This window comes from Melitaea cinxia, chromosome 3, assembly GCF_905220565.1.
Source record: "Melitaea cinxia chromosome 3, ilMelCinx1.1, whole genome shotgun sequence".
NCBI classification, from domain to species: domain Eukaryota; kingdom Metazoa; phylum Arthropoda; class Insecta; order Lepidoptera; family Nymphalidae; genus Melitaea; species Melitaea cinxia.
In genome coordinates this window covers 8,727,801-8,751,538 of record NC_059396.1, presented here as the reverse complement: position 1 = coordinate 8,751,538, position 23,738 = coordinate 8,727,801, and the positions used below count along the sequence as shown (strand labels likewise).

Genomic DNA, 23,738 nt, shown 5'->3' with positions numbered 1-23,738 from the left:
TTATTTGAATGCTCAAGCAATATTAAAAAATGTTATAAAATAAATAATAACTATAAAACTTATTTGCAGCAAGCATGGAAACAAATGAAGAGGGAAAGAAGACAAAGAGACCTAAAAAACAAACTAAAAAAGATAGGACTGCATATTTTCGCCGGAGAGAAAAAGTCAATGCAAGAAAAAGAAAGTTTCTGGATAATATGACTGATGAAGAAAGATAAATTAAACAAACTAAGAACAGGGTACACTACATAAAAAAGCTGAAAACTAAGGGAAAAACTAGAGAAAAAGAGGAAAAAAGCGCCAAAGAAGTACAGAGAAAAGAAAATATTAGAAAAGGAAGTCAGTAATAAGTCTCTACCATCAGAGAATGAAACGACACCTCGAAACTTAGTAGGAAGACAAGTTGGAAGTAAAATAGTTAGAAAAATTTAAGCAAAAGCTTATCATAAAATAGAATAAGAAGAGAATTTTATCATCTAAATGAGATGCAGAATTGAATGGGCAGAGAAAGACAAAAAGAAATCATCTTCAGCCATGTCTCCTAATAGCAAAGAGAACGATTTAGTCAAAAACATAAATGTACGTCCTGAAGTGCACAAATGTCTCTTATTTGGTGAGGTATTATTGACGCAATTGAAAAATAAAGCTGAGACATTACGAAAAATGACCTGATCACTATTAATAATAGACAAAGCAAAGTCTATAAACAATTTCCGATATAATATATTAATATAATATAAACAAATTACATCGACGAAGAGTCGTCAGATGATGAAGATTTAAGAACGGTCTCCATTTGTCAGCAGGAAGAACAAAATCTCAATAATGTTGTAGCTAGCATGTCTTACGGGACAGACTAAGAAAACCTGCATCCTAACCTAATTTTTCCTGCAATATTCCTCGTAATTAAAGTATGACCTAAAAAACCAACATCTTTTATAGATATATTGGCGTAAGCTTACATCTCTTGCAGACGATGGAGAGCTTAAGGCACTTTTCTAACTTTTTCCTAACTTCTTCCTCCTGCTTAAGTTGGTTCTTACCCAACAAATGTATCGTATGTTATTTATGAACAAATAATCAAGATCTTTCCTAAGCCTTTACTTAAAAAGCAGAAAAAACTCGAGATTATTATTATTTTAAGTCAAATGTTGAAATATTAAAAAAGTCTGATTATTTGATAACTTGTTTATTTAATTTTGTTGATTGCATTAATGTAATTTTTTTTACAAAAATTTAAATTTCTTAATATGTTTTTGTTATCTTTTATTTAAGTTATTTGAAAACTGCAGTTAAAAAATTATATATAATGATTATAAATATTATTTCCATTGTTTACATGCAAACTTTAATAGCAATTTAATATAAAGTTAAAAAAGACCTAAATTTTTGCATACCCTAATGAAAATATTGTCCTCAGCTGTCACTAAATCCTTACTGCATCATTCAGTAAACATTTAAATCGGTCCGGGAACAATGAGTCATATTTGGGAACACCTCTTGAATTCGATATTTACTAAAAATTTAAAAAATTCTTAAATAAATCATTACGGAAATACCACGGAATAATCTCGCTATAATCGCATATAATTTAAATTATAATGTTATTGATACTCTGGTGTATGTTAAACTTTATACATAAAAATCTTAACTTTACTTTGAATTAGTATTATAATCAACTTAACTAGTAATTATGCGTAATTTTCTACAAATTGTTCATTTATTTTCAATTAATATTGATGAATTCTGTCATTTAAAAATTGAAAGAAGTTTGAAACTATTTTTCTTAATATAATATTAAAAATTGTTCCCAAAATGACGAAATTCTTTGATACGCCTCCTTAATTTGACCGTAATCAATACAAATATTAATTTTATGTATGCTCATCTTAAATATTTCAAGAACAGTGTCGTAGAATTATTTAATCCAAAATTTCAAGTTAGTATCTACTAAGTTTTTTTATCAAAAACACAAACACCGAATTCGCCGCCTTGGTGATTTTGAACCAGGTACACAAAAAAATAGTCAAGTGAATACGTATTATCAAAGATTACTCCAAAAGTTGTAATCAGATCTCGATGAAATTTAAATGTGACCATATGATAAATATCGGCTATCGATTAAATTAAAAATCATCAAAATCGGTACACCCAGTAAAAAGTTATGGGGATTTCGTCGGGTGATCCATGGTACAATACTTAGGATATCTCCTTTTCAACAAAAAAAAAAGTTTCATAAAAATCGGTTCATAAAAGACGAAGCTATCCCCGAACATACATATATATATAGCTATATATATATAGCTGACTGATATATATATATATCAGTCAGCCAGTCAGTCAGCTTAGTCAGCTCAGTCCACTGCTGGACATAGGCCTCTCCAAGTTCGCGCCAAACATCCCGGTTTTCCACAATCCTCATCCAGCCTACACCGGCAATCTTACGTAGATCGTTGGTCCAACGGGCCGGAGGACGTCCCACACTGTGTTTACCAAGACGCGGTCCCCACTCCAGGACCCGTCTACTCCAACGGCCATCGGTCCTGCGACACAGATGACCAACCCATTGCCATTTCAACTTGCTAATTCTGTGGGCTATGTCGGTTACTTTCGTTCTCTCGCGGATAGTCTCATTTCTAATCCTATCTTTGAGAGAGACCCCAAGCATAGCCCGTTCCATTGCACGTTAAGCGACTTTAAACTTGTGGACCAGTCCCTTCGTCAGTGTCCACGTCTCGGCTCCGTATGTTGTACACAGGCAGCACACATTCCTCAAAGACTTTTGTCTTCAAGCATTGCGGAATCCTCGAAGCGAAGACTCCAAACGTCGCCCAGCCCAACCGAATCCTCTTGTTGGCCTCCTTCTCAAAGTTGTCGCGGCCTAGTTGGATTGTATGGCCTAGGTAAACATAATCTTGAACCTGTCCTGAACCTGGGTAACATCGACGGATACCGGTCTCGGTATGACTTGGTTGTTAAATATAACTTTCGTTTTATCCAAGTTCATACAGCCGGCCGGCCAGCATCTGGCCTAACTCAACGTCTCCGCAAAGATGACAATATCGTCGGCAAAACGAAGGTGAGAGATGAATTCACCGTTTACGTTGACGTAAACAGTTTCGTTGATATTACATCCCCCTGTCGCGAACACGCACACTGTTTTGATAGATATGATTTAATTTGAACTTTGGGCAGCCATAATAAAGTGCAAATTGACTCTTTGAAGTTAGGAACACACCTAGATTACTTAGACAACAGTGAGTGCTTGTAATTTAATATGAACTTTATTGAATAGCAATAAAGTTCAAATTGACTCTACATTTTAGTTAGAAAACGTTTGTATGGAAAAAAAATTATAATATATAATAATTTAAAATTGGTACAGGCGTTGTTGAGTTATGCGCTTACTAACACATTTTGCGATTCATTTATATATATATGATCGAATTGAGTAACCTCCTCCTTTTTTGAAGTCGGTTAAAAAATAAAACGGTAAATAGTATACAATTTAATAGTATACTTTAAGTTTTGACGATTTCCATTATGCATAAAACCAACATATTCTGTGACAGAAACAAAGCAAATACTACTGTAGATATTTTTCTACATGGAAAATACTTCGTAACTTGCGGTAATGAGAGTTGTAATGCATTTGCTTTCCCTGAGACTGTTTGTTGGCCTAGAGATTTTTTGCTTAAAGGTAGAAAAAATATACTTGAAGAGCCGGCAAAACAAAAGGGGTTCAATTTTGTGATTGACCTCTTAATTATAATTTAAAAGAACTTAACAAACAATCACATATTAAAAATGTGTTTTGTTATAAATAATTGTACAAAAATGCACTCGAAAATAACATAAAAATACAATATTCGTAAGCTTTTTATTTGTTTACTTTATTTTCATTATTTACATACACACATACTAGCTGTAACCCGCGGTTTCACCGCAGTTTTCATTACATAACTTATAGCCGTCCTCGGTACATAGACTATCCAGCTAAAAAATAATTTTCCAATTCAACACTAGCGCACTCAAACAAAAAACAAAAATAGACAAACAATACAAATTTTATTTATTGACAAGCAACTACAAATATATAAAAAATATGATTTCAATATATCAAATCGATTTATTTAATGTGTACAGTCATGGCCTTATTAGCTATATTTGACTACAAAAAACCATAAACATTCGAAAATAAGGTGTAATATCAGGTAAAGCCTTTTCTTTACTTACTTATTTGCTTGTCTCGTAAATTTCATATTTTATCAAGGTTTACATATTTATCGGACATGTTAAATCCCATATAAATAAATAAGTGCGGATTTTAGGATTATCTTTATCCGGTATTGTTAACTCAGATTATTTCAAAGCAATTCTAAGTAGACAGATAAGAATACTGTTACATCTAAATGTTATGATCAACTTGATTGCATATATTTTGTGCTTCAAAAAATAAGAGAGGTCTAGAGTGCCTGGGATCTTACACTATTAGATCTGTCATACGAAAGACTGACAATCCGATACGTCACGTAGGTAATGTGCGGCAGCGACAACGCTCTATGAAGTAGTAACTAGCCGATTGTCTCTTTCCAAAGGTCGTTAACTATGGCCGGGTGTTGTAAAGTCTTGTCTATTTAAAAGTCTTATTAAGATTTAAAAAATACATACAAACGTACATTTAAACCAAGCCTACATTTACGTTAATTACACATGAAATAAATATAACAACAATGTCTATTCAATCTTGCGTGAAGTGCTTTTTCACACACCGTTTATTATTCTTGAACAATATTTCAATGTCAAGTGTATAAAAATGAAGTTACAGTTCTATTGAGAAGTAGCCGACACTTGCGGTTTTACTCGTACTGATATTTATGATAAGGTATTGATTTTTTTAATAACTCGTTTCGTGTTATACGGTCTAGATAACCAATTATAAAGTAGCCGGAAAACAACAAAAATAAAAATTATTGTTTTACAATTTTTTGTTGTTAGTAATTTTGTTCGCTATAGTTTTTTTCTTTTATTACTCTTAGTAGTAGACTTTCTCATTAGATTTTAAATTATTTTATCCTTATAGTGAGGGTAACGATATCTGTATCACATATATATCGATATCTGTCATATTGTACCGATTTCTGTGTGAACGAACCGTTGTTGAAATGTTTATGTAAGTATGTTTGTAACCTTCCTATTTCTAAAATAATACTGCTATCTGACTAGACTCATAAATGAATTATATTAATAATATATACAATATAGTGCACATTTTTACTCGCCCCTCTTATGCCAAAAAGGAAAAATTTCGAGCTAAATTTCGAGTTAAAAGCATCCAGATTTTAAAATAATGGTATATAACATATATGGCAAAACAACGTTTGCGGGGTCAGCTAGTATAGATATAAATATTTTAAATTATTTTGTATACTGCAATTAAAGCAAAAATATAATATGTCTAATGAATTTGAATTAGATGACTTTTAGCTAATAACTCGAAGATGCCGAGTAGCGATTGAATTAGCAATTGAATGTCGACGCCTCAGTCTCGTCAGCCATTCCATTAATTAAATATGGCGTGGTTCGAGCAGGAGATATGTGGAGACGAGGACCGTCAATCAATGGCGAGGTTAATCTCATACAGACGTTGCTAAAATCGTAAATAAAGTTAATGTTTAGTTTGTTTATCCATTGCTTAGCGCTTCAAACCGTATGCACAGCTTTACCACATGGTCACGATTCACATGTTAGCACGATTTAGCAAATTTACACATAATAAGATAAAATATTTTATGTAAAACGTTCTGATTGTATTTTGAAAAATCTCTATATTTTGTTAACAAATGTTATTTAAGTTACATATTTTTTTACATTCAAGATAATAAATATTAATGTAATTTATGATAATAATTTTATGTTAAAGATTAAAAAAAGTTAAGAAGCATGTAAGATATAATAAAAGACTAACCATGTTGGGCTGTTGATTTGGCACAACTGCACAAAAGTTTGTTTTCTATGCACACTCGGTTATTAATATATTTTTTAACGTTTCCAAGGCACGAAAGATCCCGTCCTACACATACACTACGTGACAATGTTATGTGCGCCTGACGCGGATGTTCGACTCGCGGATGATATGACTCGTTCGTCCCTGTCAATTGTATCCCAATTGACACGCTATTGAGAATAATGAGGTTTTAGAGCCATGCTTTTACATTAGGGTTGTTATTTTTTTATCCAAACATGCAAATGATGTAACGTTTTATTTATTTGCAAGAATGAAAAAGGTAAAGGTAATTTTTTTTAATTTGCTTGTGATGCGTTTTAGAGGTCTGTTTTTGCTAATGTACCTAATTCCCTAATTGCTATTGTACCTAATTGTAATTTAGTATTTACATTTTATCAGTATATAAGTATCAGAATTAACACATTTTGATGTCAATTTAAAATAATTTTAGCGTTTTAAATGTAGTTTTCTTTTTATAATATATAATAAATAAATATAATGATGTAATGAAGTATAGAAACACGTAGTTCTAAGTTTGATATACCTACTGTAGGTAGGTAAATGTTATTAATCTATTTAATTTCATGAGTTCTTTTTCCTCGGTAATTAGCATTCACATCTTGTTTAGTGGAATAATATCTTTGCGTGACAAAGAGACTTGAAGGCAAAGTATTGTGAAATCTTTAATATCGAAACGGAACCTAGTACCTACTGATTTATGAATATTTTCTGCTTACGTGGTTACGTCATCCGTATTTACAGCCCTACTACTTAATTTAAAACAATTTAGTTATTAAATATTAAATCAATTATTCTAAACATTTTGAATATCATATCAAAAATTGACCGCTCCAGCGGGGATTTATAATCAATTATTCTATTATATTATTATGTCTATTTTAGAACAAATATGTGGTTTGTAAAGATTTTAGTCTCATTACGTTTACGGCTCATGTTTAATTAAATTACGGTCAATCAGTAGTTGATCACTCTAAAAATTATTTATGAGCTATTTCTGAAACAAAAAAAAAAACGAGTGTGCTTTAAGACCGCACGAATGAAGTAAAACTTTCTATCTTCACTAACTTATATCTCCCTCTCAATTTCCGTTTACCTCGCCCGATTACACTTTTCGTAACGCCCTCGTCACGCGTTCACCAGCTTACTCCCCAAGTCAAGCGTGCGTAAAGAAGTTTTAACTGCGTAAAGCAGAATATTGAGTTATTGTATTCAATGTTATTTGAAGTAACAAATGTAGTACGTAGTAAACATAAATATAGGTATTTATGTTTACTACGTACTACATTTGTATTTGTAGTTGTGAAAAACCGCGAGACCCCAAAATAAAAGAAGTTATTATCATTTTGAACTTCAGGAAGGAAAACTATTCTAATTCATTTTGTTCGGTCGTAAAGGCGTGCGGAGGTCAAGTGATAATATCACTGAGTAAAGTTGTCGAATATGTATTAGGGTCATATTTCCCGACCCTCATTTTAGGTAAATAAAAAATGAATGGACAAAACCTCATTAATTTTTTTTTTATTTCAAATAATTTTTTGGTGTAGTCAACATTTACGACTACAACCTCGGTTACATTTTTGATCTGATAAATGTATATAGTTAGCTTTGAAATTGTTTTTCTTAAAACTATGTATATACTAAAAATATATATTTTTAGAGCATAACAACAACAATTACAATAACAGCAACAACATTTTCGTATAAAATTTAATTTATAATTTGTTTTATGCTTTAAACGTAGATTATGCGATGTGAGATAGATTGATGGCGTTTTAATTGAAAATGTTTTTTTTTTTGCATTAAGCCTATAATGTACCCACTGCTGGGCATAGGCCTCTTTCTCCTTGTAGGAAAAGGATGGAAATGTGATAAACTTTATTTAATAAATAGTTGTAGCCAAAGATAACATTTTGTATAGGACAGTTTTTTCCGTTTAATTTTTTAAAAATAGAAGTTATTTTTAAAAACGTTTTAACAATGTTATATTTTTTTCTAATATATATAGGTATAGCTACATTTGAGAAAAAATTTTTAGACACTACACTTAATAATGTTAGAAGGTCTATCAAAATTTCTTGTATAAATTGTGGTTCATAATTTGAACTAAAACTCGTTCCCTAAGCAAGCTATTAATTTTGTATTGCATCTCAGGACGCCCTAGATATTTATGTCACCAGGTATCTGAGAGATAAAATAAGATATGTAAGTATATGATCTGAATATATTATATATAACTTCAATATTTGGAAGTCTTGTATCAGTACGGTCATAATTATTATTTAAAATATTTTATAAAAATCATTTTTAAATTTGAATGTAGGACTGTTTATGTCTTTTTTTCATTTTTGACAAAATGTACAAAAGTATGTATTTATACAATATATCATCTTTATAATTCAATAAACAAAGATATTTATCATTATTACAAAGTTAAAGGTTCATTCACATTTAAAAATTAACTGTATTCTCGTGAAATCGAAAAGCGTGACGTGTAAATAAACAATCTATATCCTAGAAGTAGCACTGTATTTTACGTTTAAAACGTTACATTTGATTGCTACTATATGTATATACAATGTGTGTATATATATTTTGTATATACATGTATATAACTATATAAATTATTTGGTTTAAGTGATTGAATAAAAAAAATTCTATATATATATTTTTTAATTTAGTCATATTGTTTTTCGTTAAATACTACATCACGGTCAGTGACAAATAAATAATGAAAATCATTGTATGCTGCAGATATTTGATGAGAAGTGTTTATAACACAAACCATACATTCTAAATAAATGTTACACATTTATTGTTTTGTTATTATTTTGAAAATATTATATAAGAGTAAAAAACTCATTTCAATATAGAACAGTATAATTTAAACTTAAATATAAATATATGAAAATTTATTCAAGGGGCCGATTTATATATAGGAGCCGAAAAAAGAAATATTTATATATAAAAATAATACAAACCGTTATTAATAGATAGTTATTCAGGAGCACTTCACTTATATATTAATTAATGAATATTAGAAAGTTATTCAAAAAGTACATTTCACGCGTTAATTCGGTTGATGAGATCGATTAAATATGAAATCAACAATAGACAGGTGTAAGTGCGGTCCTCGAGTCACGAGGTAAGATTGTTATTTGAGATAAGGGATAAGGGCGAGATGAGACCACGATATGATATTTTCCAGCAGCGGACTGTCGCCGGCGGCTGCGAGGAGAGAACTCGCTGGGACCTACGTCACGACGACAGGCGTTCTAGAATTGATACACGTTTTTATTTTTCACGTTGTTTTTTTCGGAAAACAAGGTCTACGTTATCTGAACAATACTTTACCAATGTATATAAATTTTATGTTCATGTTATATTGATATGGACTATTCATATTGACACGTTAACCCAGTTTAAAAACCATGTCTACTTTTTATAAGTAGTATTACATATAGTACTTTTATTAAGAATATAAAAATAAAAAATGTTTTTTTCGCGTAAAAATTGATAATATTTACATAGAGCGGTTAAAGTAGTTTATAATCATTATATTACAACAGTTAACGACCTCTTTGTACCACATTTTATGGTTAACCTTTCGTGCGTTAGCACTACCAGACTGCTCGCAAGCCTGGCTCTGAATCACGCTTCATGGGACAGTTGTGCGATAAACAGTCTTCCCTTAGGTTTCTCAAGCCATTTCTCAGGTAATTTCAGTAATACGAACTAATCTCCTCTTTAACATACAGAATTTCCGTAAACGCTGGGATACATTACATACCTATGTTATATGCAATAATTGTGTTTGCAGGCAAACGAAGAAAAACCGCCTTCAATTATATTGACAAGTAATACAACATAGGTAGACAAAAAATTGTCAAGTAAATACGCATTATCAAAGATTACTCCAAAAGCTGTAATCAGATCTCAATGAAATTTAAATGAGACCACATGATAAATAAACATCAGCTTTCGATTAAATTAAAAATCATCAAAATCGGTACACCCAGTAAAAAGTTATGCAGATTTTCGAGAGTTTCCCTTGATTTCTCTGGGAGCCCATCATCAGATCCTGGTTTCCTTATCATGGTGCCAAACTAGGGATATCTCCTTTCCAACGAAACAAGAATTATCAAAATCGGTTCATAAACGACGGAGTTATCCCCGAATATACATAATATATATATATACGGTCGAATTGAGTAACCTCCTCCTTTTTTTGAAGTCGGTTAATTAAAAAAAAAGTAAGTTTAGCTCAGTGTCGGAGGTGCGGTGTAAAAGTGATCGGTTAACGGCTATTAGAATAGAACTGGCGGATCGCCCGCTATTAGTGTTCAGTGCCTATATGCCGACAGATACGGCCGATTATCATAATATTATAGAATATACGGAATGCCTTAGTGAGGTTGCGGCAATTGGTCAGGAATGTGACATTGACTTAGTGTTTGTGCTGGGTGACTTTAATTCACACCCAGGAGCTCGGTTTGGAGAAGAGCTAAAGAATTTTTGTACGGAACAGAATTGGAAGTGCGCGGACATTGAGATTTTAGGACTGAACTCGAATTCACACACGTATGTAAGTGACATTTCCTATACTAAACGTTGGTTGGACCACTGTGTAGTGTCGGAGGCGGGATGGAAAGCAGTTGTAGATGCTAAGATACACTATGATGTTTACTGGTCAGATCATTACCCATTACAAATTAAATGTAATTTAAATACAATTAGGAGTGAGTTTGTTTGTAATAATACTAATGAAAATAATGATGTTATATGGGGGGAAAGAAATTTGGAAGAGATAAAATTATATCATGAGCAGTGCGATATTTTGTTAAAACATATAGAGTTTCCTGAGGTGTTAAATCAGTGTAGTAATATTAGTTGTTGTAATCAGGAACATAGGATTATTATTGATAGTTTGTATAGTAATATTGTTAATGTATTAAAAATTGCATCTAGTCGAAGCTGTTATAAAAATAAGAATAAGAGAAAAAAACATGTTGTAGGATGGAACAAGCACGTTAGGTTAGCACACCGGGACGCGCGATGTGGGTTTCAGGACTGGGTTCTATATGGTAGGCCTAAAACGGGAGATATATATAACAACATGGTCTATACTAGAAAAGTTTTTAAGGAAAGATTGAAATGGTGCCTAGATAATAAAGAACAGATACAAATGGACATGATAGCTTCACATCATTATAATAAAGACTTTGGGAAATTCTGGAAACAAACGAGTAAACTGAATCCCAGGTCGCGAGTTCCGGTTAGTGTGAACGGTGTTAGCGAGCCCTCTGAAATTGCAGAGCTCTTTAAAAACCAGTTTAAAGTAGAATCTGTACTTGTTCCATCGGAGGAATATTCATTGAATCTGGGAGATGATTCCAAGTTAGTTGAACAGGTGGTATTTTCTGAGGTAGAGGTAAAAGCAGCTATAAAGAGCATAAAGCGCGGAAAATCACCTGGACATGACTCCCTAAGCATTGAACATGTACAGTATGCGGGTGAGCATATGTCTAAGGTACTGGCGTTGTTTTATACTGCTTGCGTGTGTCACTCATACCTACCTGAGGAAATGATGAGGACCCTGGTGGTACCTATTGTGAAAAACCGTACAGGGGATGTCTTTGATAGACGTAACTATAGACCCATATCATTGGCCACCATCATTGCAAAAATACTGGACAGTATGCTCAGTAGCCGATTGGATACGCATCTAAATCTGTATGACGCACAGTTCGGATTTAGACCCGGACTGTCCACTGAAAGTGCAGTGCTGTGTCTTAAGCATACTGTCCAATACTATACGAACAGGAACACACCAGTTTATGCGTGTTTCCTGGACCTTTCAAAGGCCTTTGATTTGGTGTCTTACAATAAGCTGTGGCATAAATTAAAGACAGAGACCACACTACCTGAAGGCCTTATACGTCTATTGAAGTACTGGTACGGTAACCAGAATAACATTATTAGTTGGGCGGGCTCGCTGTCGGAGCCATACAGGCTGGAATGTGGGGTGAGGCAGGGAGGAGTGACCTCGCCGAATCTTTTTAGCTTGTATGTGAACCGTCTGATTGAGGAGCTGAGCAGCACCAAAGTCGGATGCTCTATTGATGGTACATTTGTTAACAATATAAGTTACGCTGACGACATGGTGCTGCTGAGCCCTTCAATCAAAGCCCTTAGAAAATTATTAGGGATCTGTGAGAGGTATGCAGTGGCTCATGGCCTTAGGTATAATCCCGAAAAGAGCGAAATGCTTATATTTAAAGCAGGTAATAAATGTTATCCCACAGTACCGTCGGTAACAATAAGTGGCACTTCGCTTAAAATAGTAACAAAGTCAAGTACTTGGGGCATTGGGTAAATGCTGACCAGAGCGATGATATGGACATGGAACGGGAACGTAGGGCTGGCGGTCAGAAGTAACATGCTTATCCGCAGGTTTGCAAAGTGCACAAATGAAGTTAAAATAACTCTATTCAGAGCATACTGTCAATCTTTTTACACTTGCAGCCTGTGGATTAAATATACTAAGAAGGCCTACAGCGTCCTGCGTGTCCAGTATAATAATGCGTTTAGGGCGCTGTTGGGGCTCCCGCGACACTGCAGTGCCTCGGGGATGTTCGCAGAGGAGCATACAGATGGCTTTTATGCAATTATGCGTAAGCGTGTGGCATCTCTGTGGAGGCGGATACGCGCGAGCACAAACAGCATCCTGCGTACAGTTGCGGACCGGTTTGACGGATCCATAATAAAACATTGGATCACCATGCATGTTATGCCGTCGGACCGAGCCGCTAAATAAATTAATAACATTAGCATGACATGAGGATGAAAGCCACGAAGAGTGAAAGGAGGATTGAATGATACTGATTAACTTGATATATATATTTTTTCATGTCTATTTTGTGTTTTGTGTGTTTTTAATTCATTGTATTTAACTCCTTAATTATAAATGTTAATAATGATAATGAAATGGTAAATAAATTAATAATTAAATTATAATTCACATTAATATAATATTTAAAAAAGGGAATGCACATTTTAGTTGTTTTAAAATTGTTGTTATTATTAAGAAATATTATTATAGTTATTGTTAATTCAAAATTTATTAAAATGTAATTATTTAATTATTTAAATGTAATTGTACTAACATTAGACTATAAGCATCATTGTTACTAACACTATATGGGCTAGTCCCGAAATAAAGTTTATTATTATTATTATTATTATTATTATTATAAAACCCTAAAAATAAAATTTCATGCTTTTAAAATTTCTGATTCCGACATGTTAGGAAATCGTTTAAGATAAACTGAGGCGTAAAAATTACATCAAGACTAAAAAAAAATACATTTAATTTTTTATTTTTCTTTAACCAATACCTAACCGGGTCTAAAAATAAAGGGTAAAATACTTATGTAAAAATAAGACGCACTTTTATACGAAACGTCAATGGTTTTGATGTGAGTGGTTTTCCCTTAATATCAAAACTGCTGATAAAACGTCTATGGAAAAAGTTTAAAGCATCTAACTTCAGAAGTAATAAAATTTCACCCCCCTTTCCCCGTTTAAGGTTAGAATTTTCACAAAAACTAAAATACACGTTCACTCATTCTTAATTAGTAGTCCAGACCCAAACACAAACAAATTTTTCGTTTAAAGTTTCAATCCGTATTTCATCCCCTTAAGTGTGTCCACTAATGCTGAAATGCATATTTATTGATGCTCCTAATTCAAGAATAATTGTGTTTGCTCGCAAACGAAAAAAACCGACTTCAATTAAATCGACGAGTAATACAACGTAGATCGACGAAAAAATAGTCAAGAAACTACGCGTTATCAAAGATTACTCAAAAAGTAGTAATCAGATCTCGATAAAATTTATATGTGACCACATGATAAACATCAGCTTTCGATTAAATTAAAAATTATCAAAATCGGTACACCCAGTAAAAAGTTATTGCGGATTTTAGAGAGTTTCCCTCGATTTCTCTGAGATTCCATCATCAGATCCTGGTTTCCTTATCATGGTACCAAACTAGGGATATCCCCTTTCCAACAAAAAAAGAATTATCAAAATCGGTACATTCAGTAGAAAGTTATGCGGTATAATACAACGTAGGTCGACGAAAAAAGAGTCAAGTAAAAACGTATTAATAGATATAACTCGAAAAGTAGTTGTTAGATCTCAAATAAATTTAAATGGGACCAATTGGCACACACTACCTATCGATTAAAAAAAAAAAATTGCGAAATCGGTACACACGGTCAAAAGTTCTGATGTAACATACATAAAAAAAAATACAGTCGAATTGTGAACCTCCTCCTTTTTTGGAAGTAGGTTAAAAACCGGTTAAGTGCGAGTTTGACTGGCGCACCTAGGATTTCATATAAACAAAATTATCAAAAATTTTTTGATGTAACTAAAAATTTATGCTTTTCGTAATTTTTCCTTTATTTGTGCTATAAGACATTGCTTCGTACAAAATTGCAAGATTCTGAGTTCACGGGAAGTACCTGTAGGTTTTGATTCCCTTACGAGTATCGAAAATTTGCAGTATAAATGGCTGTATCTTTTGATTGGTTAGCTAAGAAGTTTGATTTTTCAAAGCTCGAAGGGACAGTAGACTTGAGTATTTGATATAAATTTCAGCTTGATACCTCCACGCGTTCCTGAGAAAAGGGGTCTTGATAGACAAACGGACAACGGCACGTTTCATGTCATCACGTTTTCATATATATATATATATATATATATAGATTACGATTAATTCTTTAATCTAGCTAGTATATAGTGTAGTATCAGTATTTCCAACAGTAATGTGATAGGTCTTGTTTTGGGAGTCCAAAGATTGATCATGAGATGTAGAAAAATAAGATAACAAATAAGGTACATAACAAACATGTAGTCGTGACCATCTCCTATGAGATATTTGAATATTACATGTACATTATAATATTTAGAACTTGTAAGATATTATGACGTGTATCTGAAGATGAGATACTAAACGAAATAATAAAATTATTTCATTAATTTATTGCGTTACTTTTACGGTCAATGATTTATAAAATATTTTTACAATACTTACATGTCCTTGCATACCTCAAAAGCTAGAATACGTTACACACAGATGAGTACATAATTAAATAAATAATTTGTATTGCAGTTAAGAGGTAAGGTGTCCATGACCGTATATCGTCTAGCACGATAATAAATACTTATTGTAAAAATAATTTGTTTGATTAGAATCTCATATTTTTGTATTTTATTTTCAATTCGATTATTTTTATCTGTTTGAGATTAAATGAAGTATGATGGATGATTATCAACACTGAACTGTACTTGCGTTGAGATCATATTCATCAGCACTTGCTAATCGGTTATAATTTATCAAACAACCTATTTCTTTGTGTTAGAATAAAAGGCTCTTCAATGTTCAACAGTAAATAGGTAATAGCACATAATGATCCTTTTCAGACAAGTGTTCAATCGAATTATTTGATAAAAAAGTCTTAGCATATCTTGCACAGATAAGGTGTTCGACTCCTAATTACTTTTCTTCAAATGGGGAATCAGTGGGTATTTCAGATCACGTTCCTAGTCTATTTTTATATTTGACTTTGTTTAAATAGACGAGCTACTTAGATTTGACTCGTTTCACATGCTACCTTTCCAGGGCGCGTAAGCGCGGCTATTATTTACAATTAAAAAAAATTCTAAAAAAAATCGTTTCCATATGCGATTTTTTTAGTTGTATGCGGCAGTTAGTTTTAATATTTCACTTTATCGACGTTTTTAGATCAAAGAAAAATACTATTGGATGGTTATGGAGAAGTAATAAAAAAATTAAAAGATGTGTTGGTGTAAAGGCTACAAGCAAGTTTGTCCAATGTTGGTCGTGGTATGCGTTGTAAATATGTATCGTGTGGATTAAGCGACTCCGACACAGGATTAACATCATATTGGGCACCGATAAGTGCCAGGCGTTTATTTATACCATTATTTATTATCACGTATTATTTACATGCATTATTAAGTATAATTCAAAAAGTACTCGTTAGATCACAATCAAACTCAAATGGTACCACATGACAATTACCAGCTTTCTATTGAACAAAGAAACTTCAAAATTGGTATACGCCAGTAAAAAGTATGAGGTAACACACATTAAAAAAAAATCGGATTGAGAGCCTCCTCCTTTTTTATATCGATTAAAAAATAAAATGAACTGTTAAGTGAAATTGCAGGGGATATTCAGTATTAGTATAAAATTAATACAGCACAGCAGATGCTGTAATTTACGAATGTTCTTATGTCTCAATTTTCTGAGCGCCATCAATGACACGTGCTCAATGATAAATTCGTGACGTAAATTCGTATCATAAAAAAGGACACATATAATCAGTAATACTTTACATTATTTATCTTTCTAAGATAAAATAGATACTTCAATTTGAGGAAAAAAAGTAAATAGGCCTGGCAGTTGCGCATATTGATTTATAAAATTTTCTTTTAAATTAGGTGTAGCAATAACATTTTTATCGAAATGTATATATGAAGTATTTTAAAATATTTAAGCACATAATAATTATAGTAGTAATCTATAGTAATTTAAAAAAAATAAAGCCTAAAGTGTGTTTGTTAGTATGCATGAATTATTAAACGGACAATCGATCGATAAAAAGCTTTCATTAATAGACATCTGCCTATATGTAATATCTGTACGTTTGTGTAAAGTTAATAGTAAAATGTAAGTAAATGTAACTCCAAGAACGATAATTTTAAACAGCTTTCAATGTAAATCTAAGACACCTTCCTTTTATTATGTAATCTTTCAAAAAGAAAATAATTTAGAGCTTGAATACTAAGAAGGCAAAGTTTGTAATTAAAATTGATTTAATCAAATTAATGCACCATTTATTTTAACATAGGATACGTTTTAGAAGTGAAATAGGGGATGAAGCTTTGTTCGAGAGGATTTTTTTTATACAACTAGGTCCTGAAACAAGCGTACGGCACCTGATGGTAAGCGATTAATTCTACACGCATCACAAGCACGTTACCGACCTTACCCGCAATTTTTCCTAGGAGCCTACCTCCAATTTTTCCCAGGAGCTCTGGTCACCATACTCACCACAGGAACACGACACTGCTTGAAAGCAGTATTATTTAGCTGTGATCTTCTGTAAGGTCGAGGTACTTCCCCAGTCGGGCTGCTCCAGATTAGGATATATCCTGCTGTGCCCTACCTCAGTTAAGTTTGACATTGTTGTAATACACAATAATTATCATCACTATACTAAAACAATAAAGATTTTTTTTTTTTAATTTAAAGCCACGGCTTAATATAAATAGTCATCTGTAAAGTTTTATGTTTAAATAAAATACTCCAAAACTCAAAAGCGTCGTTGATGTTGGACACCTTGATTTCTGTGTGAAGAAATAATTAGATGAATCTACATATTATATACTTTATTATATACTTTATTGCACTCAAAAAATAGATATAAAACATAAAATAATAGTAAGGTTTATGGCAAAGGTGGACTTATCTCTGAAAGAGATTTCTTCCAGTCAACCCATGGTCATGAGTAAGTGTTTTATATAGCGAGGCAAACAGTGCAAGAAGTATTCATTAAGACGAAAATAAAAAAAAAATATATAAAAAAAAACACCAAAGAAAAAATAAATAAAATAAAAGATAATAAAATTTATATATATAATAAAATGTAACATACTATATATTAACAAATACATATAAAGATACATACCAAAATACAAATATACTTATTCATATACATAAACATATACATACTCACTATAATATATAAGTAAATACATACATATTCTATAATATACAGATGATTACACATTAGCTAGTGAAAGCAAGTGTTTCTTTAATTTATATTTAAAGGAAACAAGGGAAGGACTAGTTTGAATGACTCTTTGGAGTTTGTTCCATAGTATGGAGGCGCGTACCGAATAAGAATTTAACTTAAATTTTGTATTACATTTCGGTATGTCTAGCTTAGCTGTAATGCCAGGGCGCCTGGAACGAGTAGGAGAGGGCAGTAGGTGAAATCGGGATCGAAGGTGAAGGATATTAAAGAGAGTGGAAAGGATGTGCATATCACGCCGAAGACGAATGGGGAGCCATTTTAACTGAGCACAAAAGTGAGAGATGCGATCAAATTTTCGCAGGCCAAAAATGAATCTTATGGCAAGATTTTGGAGACGCTCTAAATTTGTAAGTAGCTCCTCAGTCACATCCAGATAGCATACATTAGCATAATCAAGAATAGGCAGTAGAAGGGTTTGCGCAAGCATAATTTTGGTTTGGAGAGGAAGAAAATATTGGAGACGCTTGAGAGAGTGAAATGTGTAGTGTATTCTTCTGCTGACCTCGCTGACATGAGCTACATATATTTGTGTAAACGCATAACTTTCATACGACTGTACCAAATTGGATAGCTCTTTTATATTCGTTACTATCAGGACAAGGCTTATAAAAAAATATTGATCAATTCACAAAAAAAAAAACAATAACTTGTAATTTATCATTTAAAGTTTCAATCCGTATTTCAGCCCTTTAAGGGCGTTTGTGCACTACAAGGAATTTTACAGTCCAGTTCGATTCGGTCGGAGTCGGCAGTCCATTCTTGTGCACTTGTCCGTTTTTACTCAGATCAGTGCGATGCAGTTTAGAGTAGCTCTCTTTGAATCTACACGTCTCACACGTGTAATTACGCTAGGAACGATCAGTGTTTACTAAACACGCCCCGTTCCCATCCCGTCCACGTTCTAATGCCGTCCCGTGCACGTTACGTATGTAGTGGCCTTACTGCTGATTGCGGACGCAGTGCACAAGCATAAACACGTTTGTCATAGCTGTCATCTCGGACCGAAAAAAAACGGTCCGGAATAGGAAAAAGTAAAATTTCGGACGGTAAAATTACGTAAAGTGCACAAACTGGTTTATAAATTTATATGAAATTTATATAGGACAGTTAAAATAGTGCACAAACGCCCTAAGGATGTCCACTAATGCTGGAATGCATATTTATTGATTTTTAATAAATTGTACAAAAATTAAGTTTCATGAAAAAAAAAAAAAAAATTGTAGCAGTCTTCAAAAATATGCTTTGATATCATCTGCCTTAGTATTTCAATTTTTGCTATGAAAATATCTTAATAAAATTATTTACAGATACATTAGCCTTAGTGAAATAATCTCTTAATAATATCTTATATACAAAATTTTCGTGTCACAATGTTAGTTACCATACTCCTTTGAAACGGCTGGACCGATTTTCATGGAATTTTGTGTGCATATCGGGTAGGTCTGAGAATCGGCCAACATCTATTTTTTGAGGGGGATTAAGGGGGTTGAATAACATGTATGGCAAAATGACGTTTGCCGGGTCAACTAGTCTTATATAGAAAATTCTCGTGTCACAATATTAGTTACCATACTCCTCCGAAACAGCATCTATTTTTCATACCCCTAAGTTACAGGGGGTGGGGGAATAAGGGGGGAGGGGGGGTTAATAATATATATAACAAAACAACGTTTGTTGGGTCAGCAAGTTTGTATATGTATTTACGTTGCAATTAGGTATATAAATAATTGTGTTTGCTCGCAAACGAAAAAAAAACCGACTTCAATTATATCGACGAGTAATACATCGTAGATCGACGAAAAAATACTTAAGTAACTACGCGTTATCAAAGATTACTAAAAAAGTAGTTATCAGATCTCAATAAAATTTATATGTGACCACATGAAAAATATCAGCTTTCGATTAAATTAAAAATTATTAAAATCGGTACACCCAGTAAAAAGTTATTGCGGATTTTCAAGAGTTTCCCTCGATTTCTCTGGGAACCCATCATCAGATCCTGGTTTCCTTATTATGGTACTAAACTAGGGATATCTTATTTTCAACAAAAAAAGAATTATCAAAATCGGTACATCCAGTAGAAAGTTATTGCGAATTTTCGAGAGTTTCCCTCGATTTCTCTAGGATCCCATCATCAGATCCTAGTTTCGTTATCATGGTACCAAACTAGGGATATCCCCTTTCTAACAAAAAAAGAATTATCAAAATCGGTACATCCAGTAGAAAGTTATGCGGTATAATACAACGTAGGTCGACGAAAAAAGCGTCAAGTAAAAACGCATTATTAGATATAGCTCGAAAAGTAGTTGTTAGATCTCAAATAAATTTAAATGGGACCAATTGGCACACACCACCTTTCGATTAAAAGAAAATTTGTCGAAATCGCTCCACCCAGTCAAAAGTTCTGATGTAACATACATAAAAAAAAAATACAGTCGAATTGAGAACCTCCTCCTTTTTTGGAAGTCGGTTAAAAATAAGATGAAATTTATACAAAACGAACAAGTTTATATAATTATTTGATGACAATAATTGTGTTGATCAAATGTGGAGTATTTTAATAAGTCATCTATAAAGGCTTGGTGCAATCACTTAAATTATATTGGCACACAATAAATTTTAAAATAACACTTTGTCATTTCCTAATAAAATTTTAACTAAAGCTACAATAAATATTTACACAATTATCCAACAAATTATTATTATTGAATGGAATATTTATGTTTAACCTTTGTCTTTGTTCGTCTTTTAGGTAAACTACTTACTGTTTGTTTCAAGTTTGTCTTAGACTAACTAGTAAGGAGATGGATTATAGACAACGTCAATTAGTTCATTTCTAATATTCAAATATATTATGTACTTTACTGCTTAGAGTAATTCTGTAATATGCTAATTAATAGGTTTTAATTTATACTTGTTGTTAGTAGCATTGCCATACATTTATAATGTTTATAGACAAATAAAATTACTGTCTTACTAATTGACCTGGCAAACCTCATACCGCGATATTTTATAATATTTTTGTGTTAATTAATACAAATTAAATATACCCTCTATAGTAAATTGGACAAAGTTACATATCTATTACAAAATTTTATTAAAATCGGTCCAATAGTTTCGGAGATTAATCCGGACAAACCTCGTGACACGAGATTTATATAACTTGATTATTTTTATGAGATTTCATAGTTTGACTTCAGACTTACCTAAGCGAGCTTCTTTTTAGGACCAACAAAATAGTAATGTTTTTTTAATATATTCTAATTTACTGAATATAAACAAAGTATGAATGTAATTATCACTGTTTGTGCAAAAGGCATCTGTAAAATGTTTTGGAGGACTCTGTGATGTAAATAAATTATTACTGAAGTTATTTAAATGATTATAAGATGTTATCCCAAGGTGATAATATTTTTACAGGTCGGTAATCTTTCTTTGTCACGATCTCAGTAATGTGATAAACAATCACATGGTTTCGCTTCACGGCCGAAGTGTAGGTATTGCTGCACTCGCGGAGTGTATTCGTTATTATTTAGTATTCAACACACCTTCGCAAATTGTACTGCCATAATAATTTAAACTCGTTTTTAAGGATTTTTCATATCTTTACAAAATCTTTAAGTAAAATAAAAGGAAATAATTTTTTTTATACCTAACCAATATAAGGTGTGGTTTAATGTTTGTTATCCGTCTATTTGATAAGCCGTAAATGGTCATTAAATATTGTTACGATTTTTACTTACATCTTACAACGATCTCAAGTAAACTAATAGAATTTTATTAATAAAATTAAAATTATAGCAGTTTTCATAAGCTTAAAATTATATAAAATGGTTATGATTACCGCAGTTGCTGATCTGGAAGTCCTGCCTGTGCCACCGGTAGCTTGTATGTGTAGCTTCACGGCGTCCACACCAGATCTCTTTGAACGGTTTTTAGGTGGCAGTATCGGTGAACGTTTTCCACTTCGATTTTCCTGTTTCAGTCCTTTCTTATCCTTTTTCACAACATCTTTTTCTGGTTTATTTCCGTTAACCTGAACTTTCTCTCCAAAATTTCGTGTCTTCATTTTATTCGAAGGCTAGATTACTCTTCATTAATCTACATTTGTGTAAATATCCTAAGCTAAGTAAACAAATCGTTGAAGTCGTTACATAGACAGAGTTGGTCGGAAGTCGCGTTTCAATCTACCTCTTTTCAGACTGATAGAAGTCGTCGAAGGTAAATCGGAAAGGTATTGGTAAAAAATAATATGGAAGTCAGCTGTCTTGGATACGTGACTGTGGAAGTTTTTTTGTGTTAGCACTCGACCCGATCACGTAATTCTCTGAAGCCTTGAACCGCTGCTGTGGCAACGGCGATACTACAGCGTGGTTTAAGGATTTATACGAGCACTTGGTATGTTTACACGTAAACGGCTGCCGTTATAATCACCGCGAACAGCGTGGGCACGCGGACGCCATAGTTCGCTCAGAGCGCGACGCGCACTACGCCACTCTTAATGTTGATGTTGTCTCAAATTAATTAAGGAATCTTGTGACACAACAAATCAAGCGTTATTTAAAATCATTAATAGTAATGCATAACAGAATTTGATACTGAATTGGAAATTAATTAAAACAAGCCTATATCGCACGCGTGGAATGCGCCCGGTTCAATACGACCAGTATTTGAAATGAATTGCTCGGAAATTTCCTAATTTTGTCATTCGTGCAATATCTTATCAATAAGCATTATTTGTTTACACTAAAAATAGAAAACAAAATCATGCTAAATTATTAAAAAGAGCTATCCCAATGACACTATATAGAATAGAAGATAAGATGAAAAGAGCATTTGTTAAGATATGATTATTATGTAGAAAGATTTATATATATGCAAGTTTTCAGTAAAGATTATAAATGCTGTTAAGGCTTTTGATGCTTATGCATTATTTAGTAAGCCTTGTTTGTATATGGTTATAATTTACATATTTAATATTTTCTATATGAAAAAATAATATCGGAATATTTGCTTTTTAATTCAGAATAATACTGAGAATCGATCTTTTTATTTTTGGTTTGTCGTGTCTATTATTCAACAAATAGTGACATTTGAAAACGCAACATTTGCGAAATAAATATTCAGAGACATTAATCTTTGGTCATTCCTTTAATTTGTACTCTACCGATATAGTATAGTGTGATTTTTTTTTAAATTCAAATATGAATATGAGAATTAATATGATATTTAAATCGTTAAGGTTACGTAATTTTAGGTAACCGTATCTTACCGTTCTTAATTATTTCGATTATATAACGTATCTCAGCTTATTTTATAAAACAAGCAATATTTGACGATATAATTTTGATTGGAAATAACTGTTTGTCTATACAAGCGAAATCATTCTGAAAGTTATCCAAATCATTTATTCATTTTAATGGAAACAAGCAGTACATAATAAATTTTATACATTGCAAATATTTCGAAGATTATTACCAGAACAGTTTAAAATGATTATTCACACATAATAAATAGGTATGTGGCGCAGATGCGCCTTTAGAAACCAAGAAAATTTAAATGAATTATTGAGATATCAGAGAGTGTGAAATTATTCAAATTTCGGATTAGATTAAAAATAACAATAATAAATAGCAATTGTATCGATCAATAAAAACTATAGACTATTAACTAAAATTTAAATTAAAAATGATTATGACATGATAGTAAAATTCTATATATTAATACGTGAAGCAAAAACATTGTACCCCCTTTTACGAAAATTGCACGGACGGAGGAGTATGAAATTTCGCACACT

The 23,738-nt window shown here is 32.3% G+C and overlaps 1 protein-coding gene across 1 annotated transcript in view; it reads right to left on the bottom strand.

Annotated features, from left to right (window-relative positions):
* The window catches only part of LOC123669393 (sodium/hydrogen exchanger 9B2-like), a 62,236-nt gene extending 40,093 nt beyond the window's left edge, over positions 1 to 22,143 (bottom strand). Inside the window, exon 1 of the mRNA XM_045602999.1 lies at positions 21,786 to 22,143. Coding sequence (XP_045458955.1) covers positions 21,786 to 22,010 — 225 coding nt within the window. The 5' untranslated portion in view covers positions 22,011 to 22,143. The remainder of the gene's footprint in view (positions 1 to 21,785) is intronic.
* Positions 22,144 to 23,738: the final 1,595 nt, after the last annotated feature.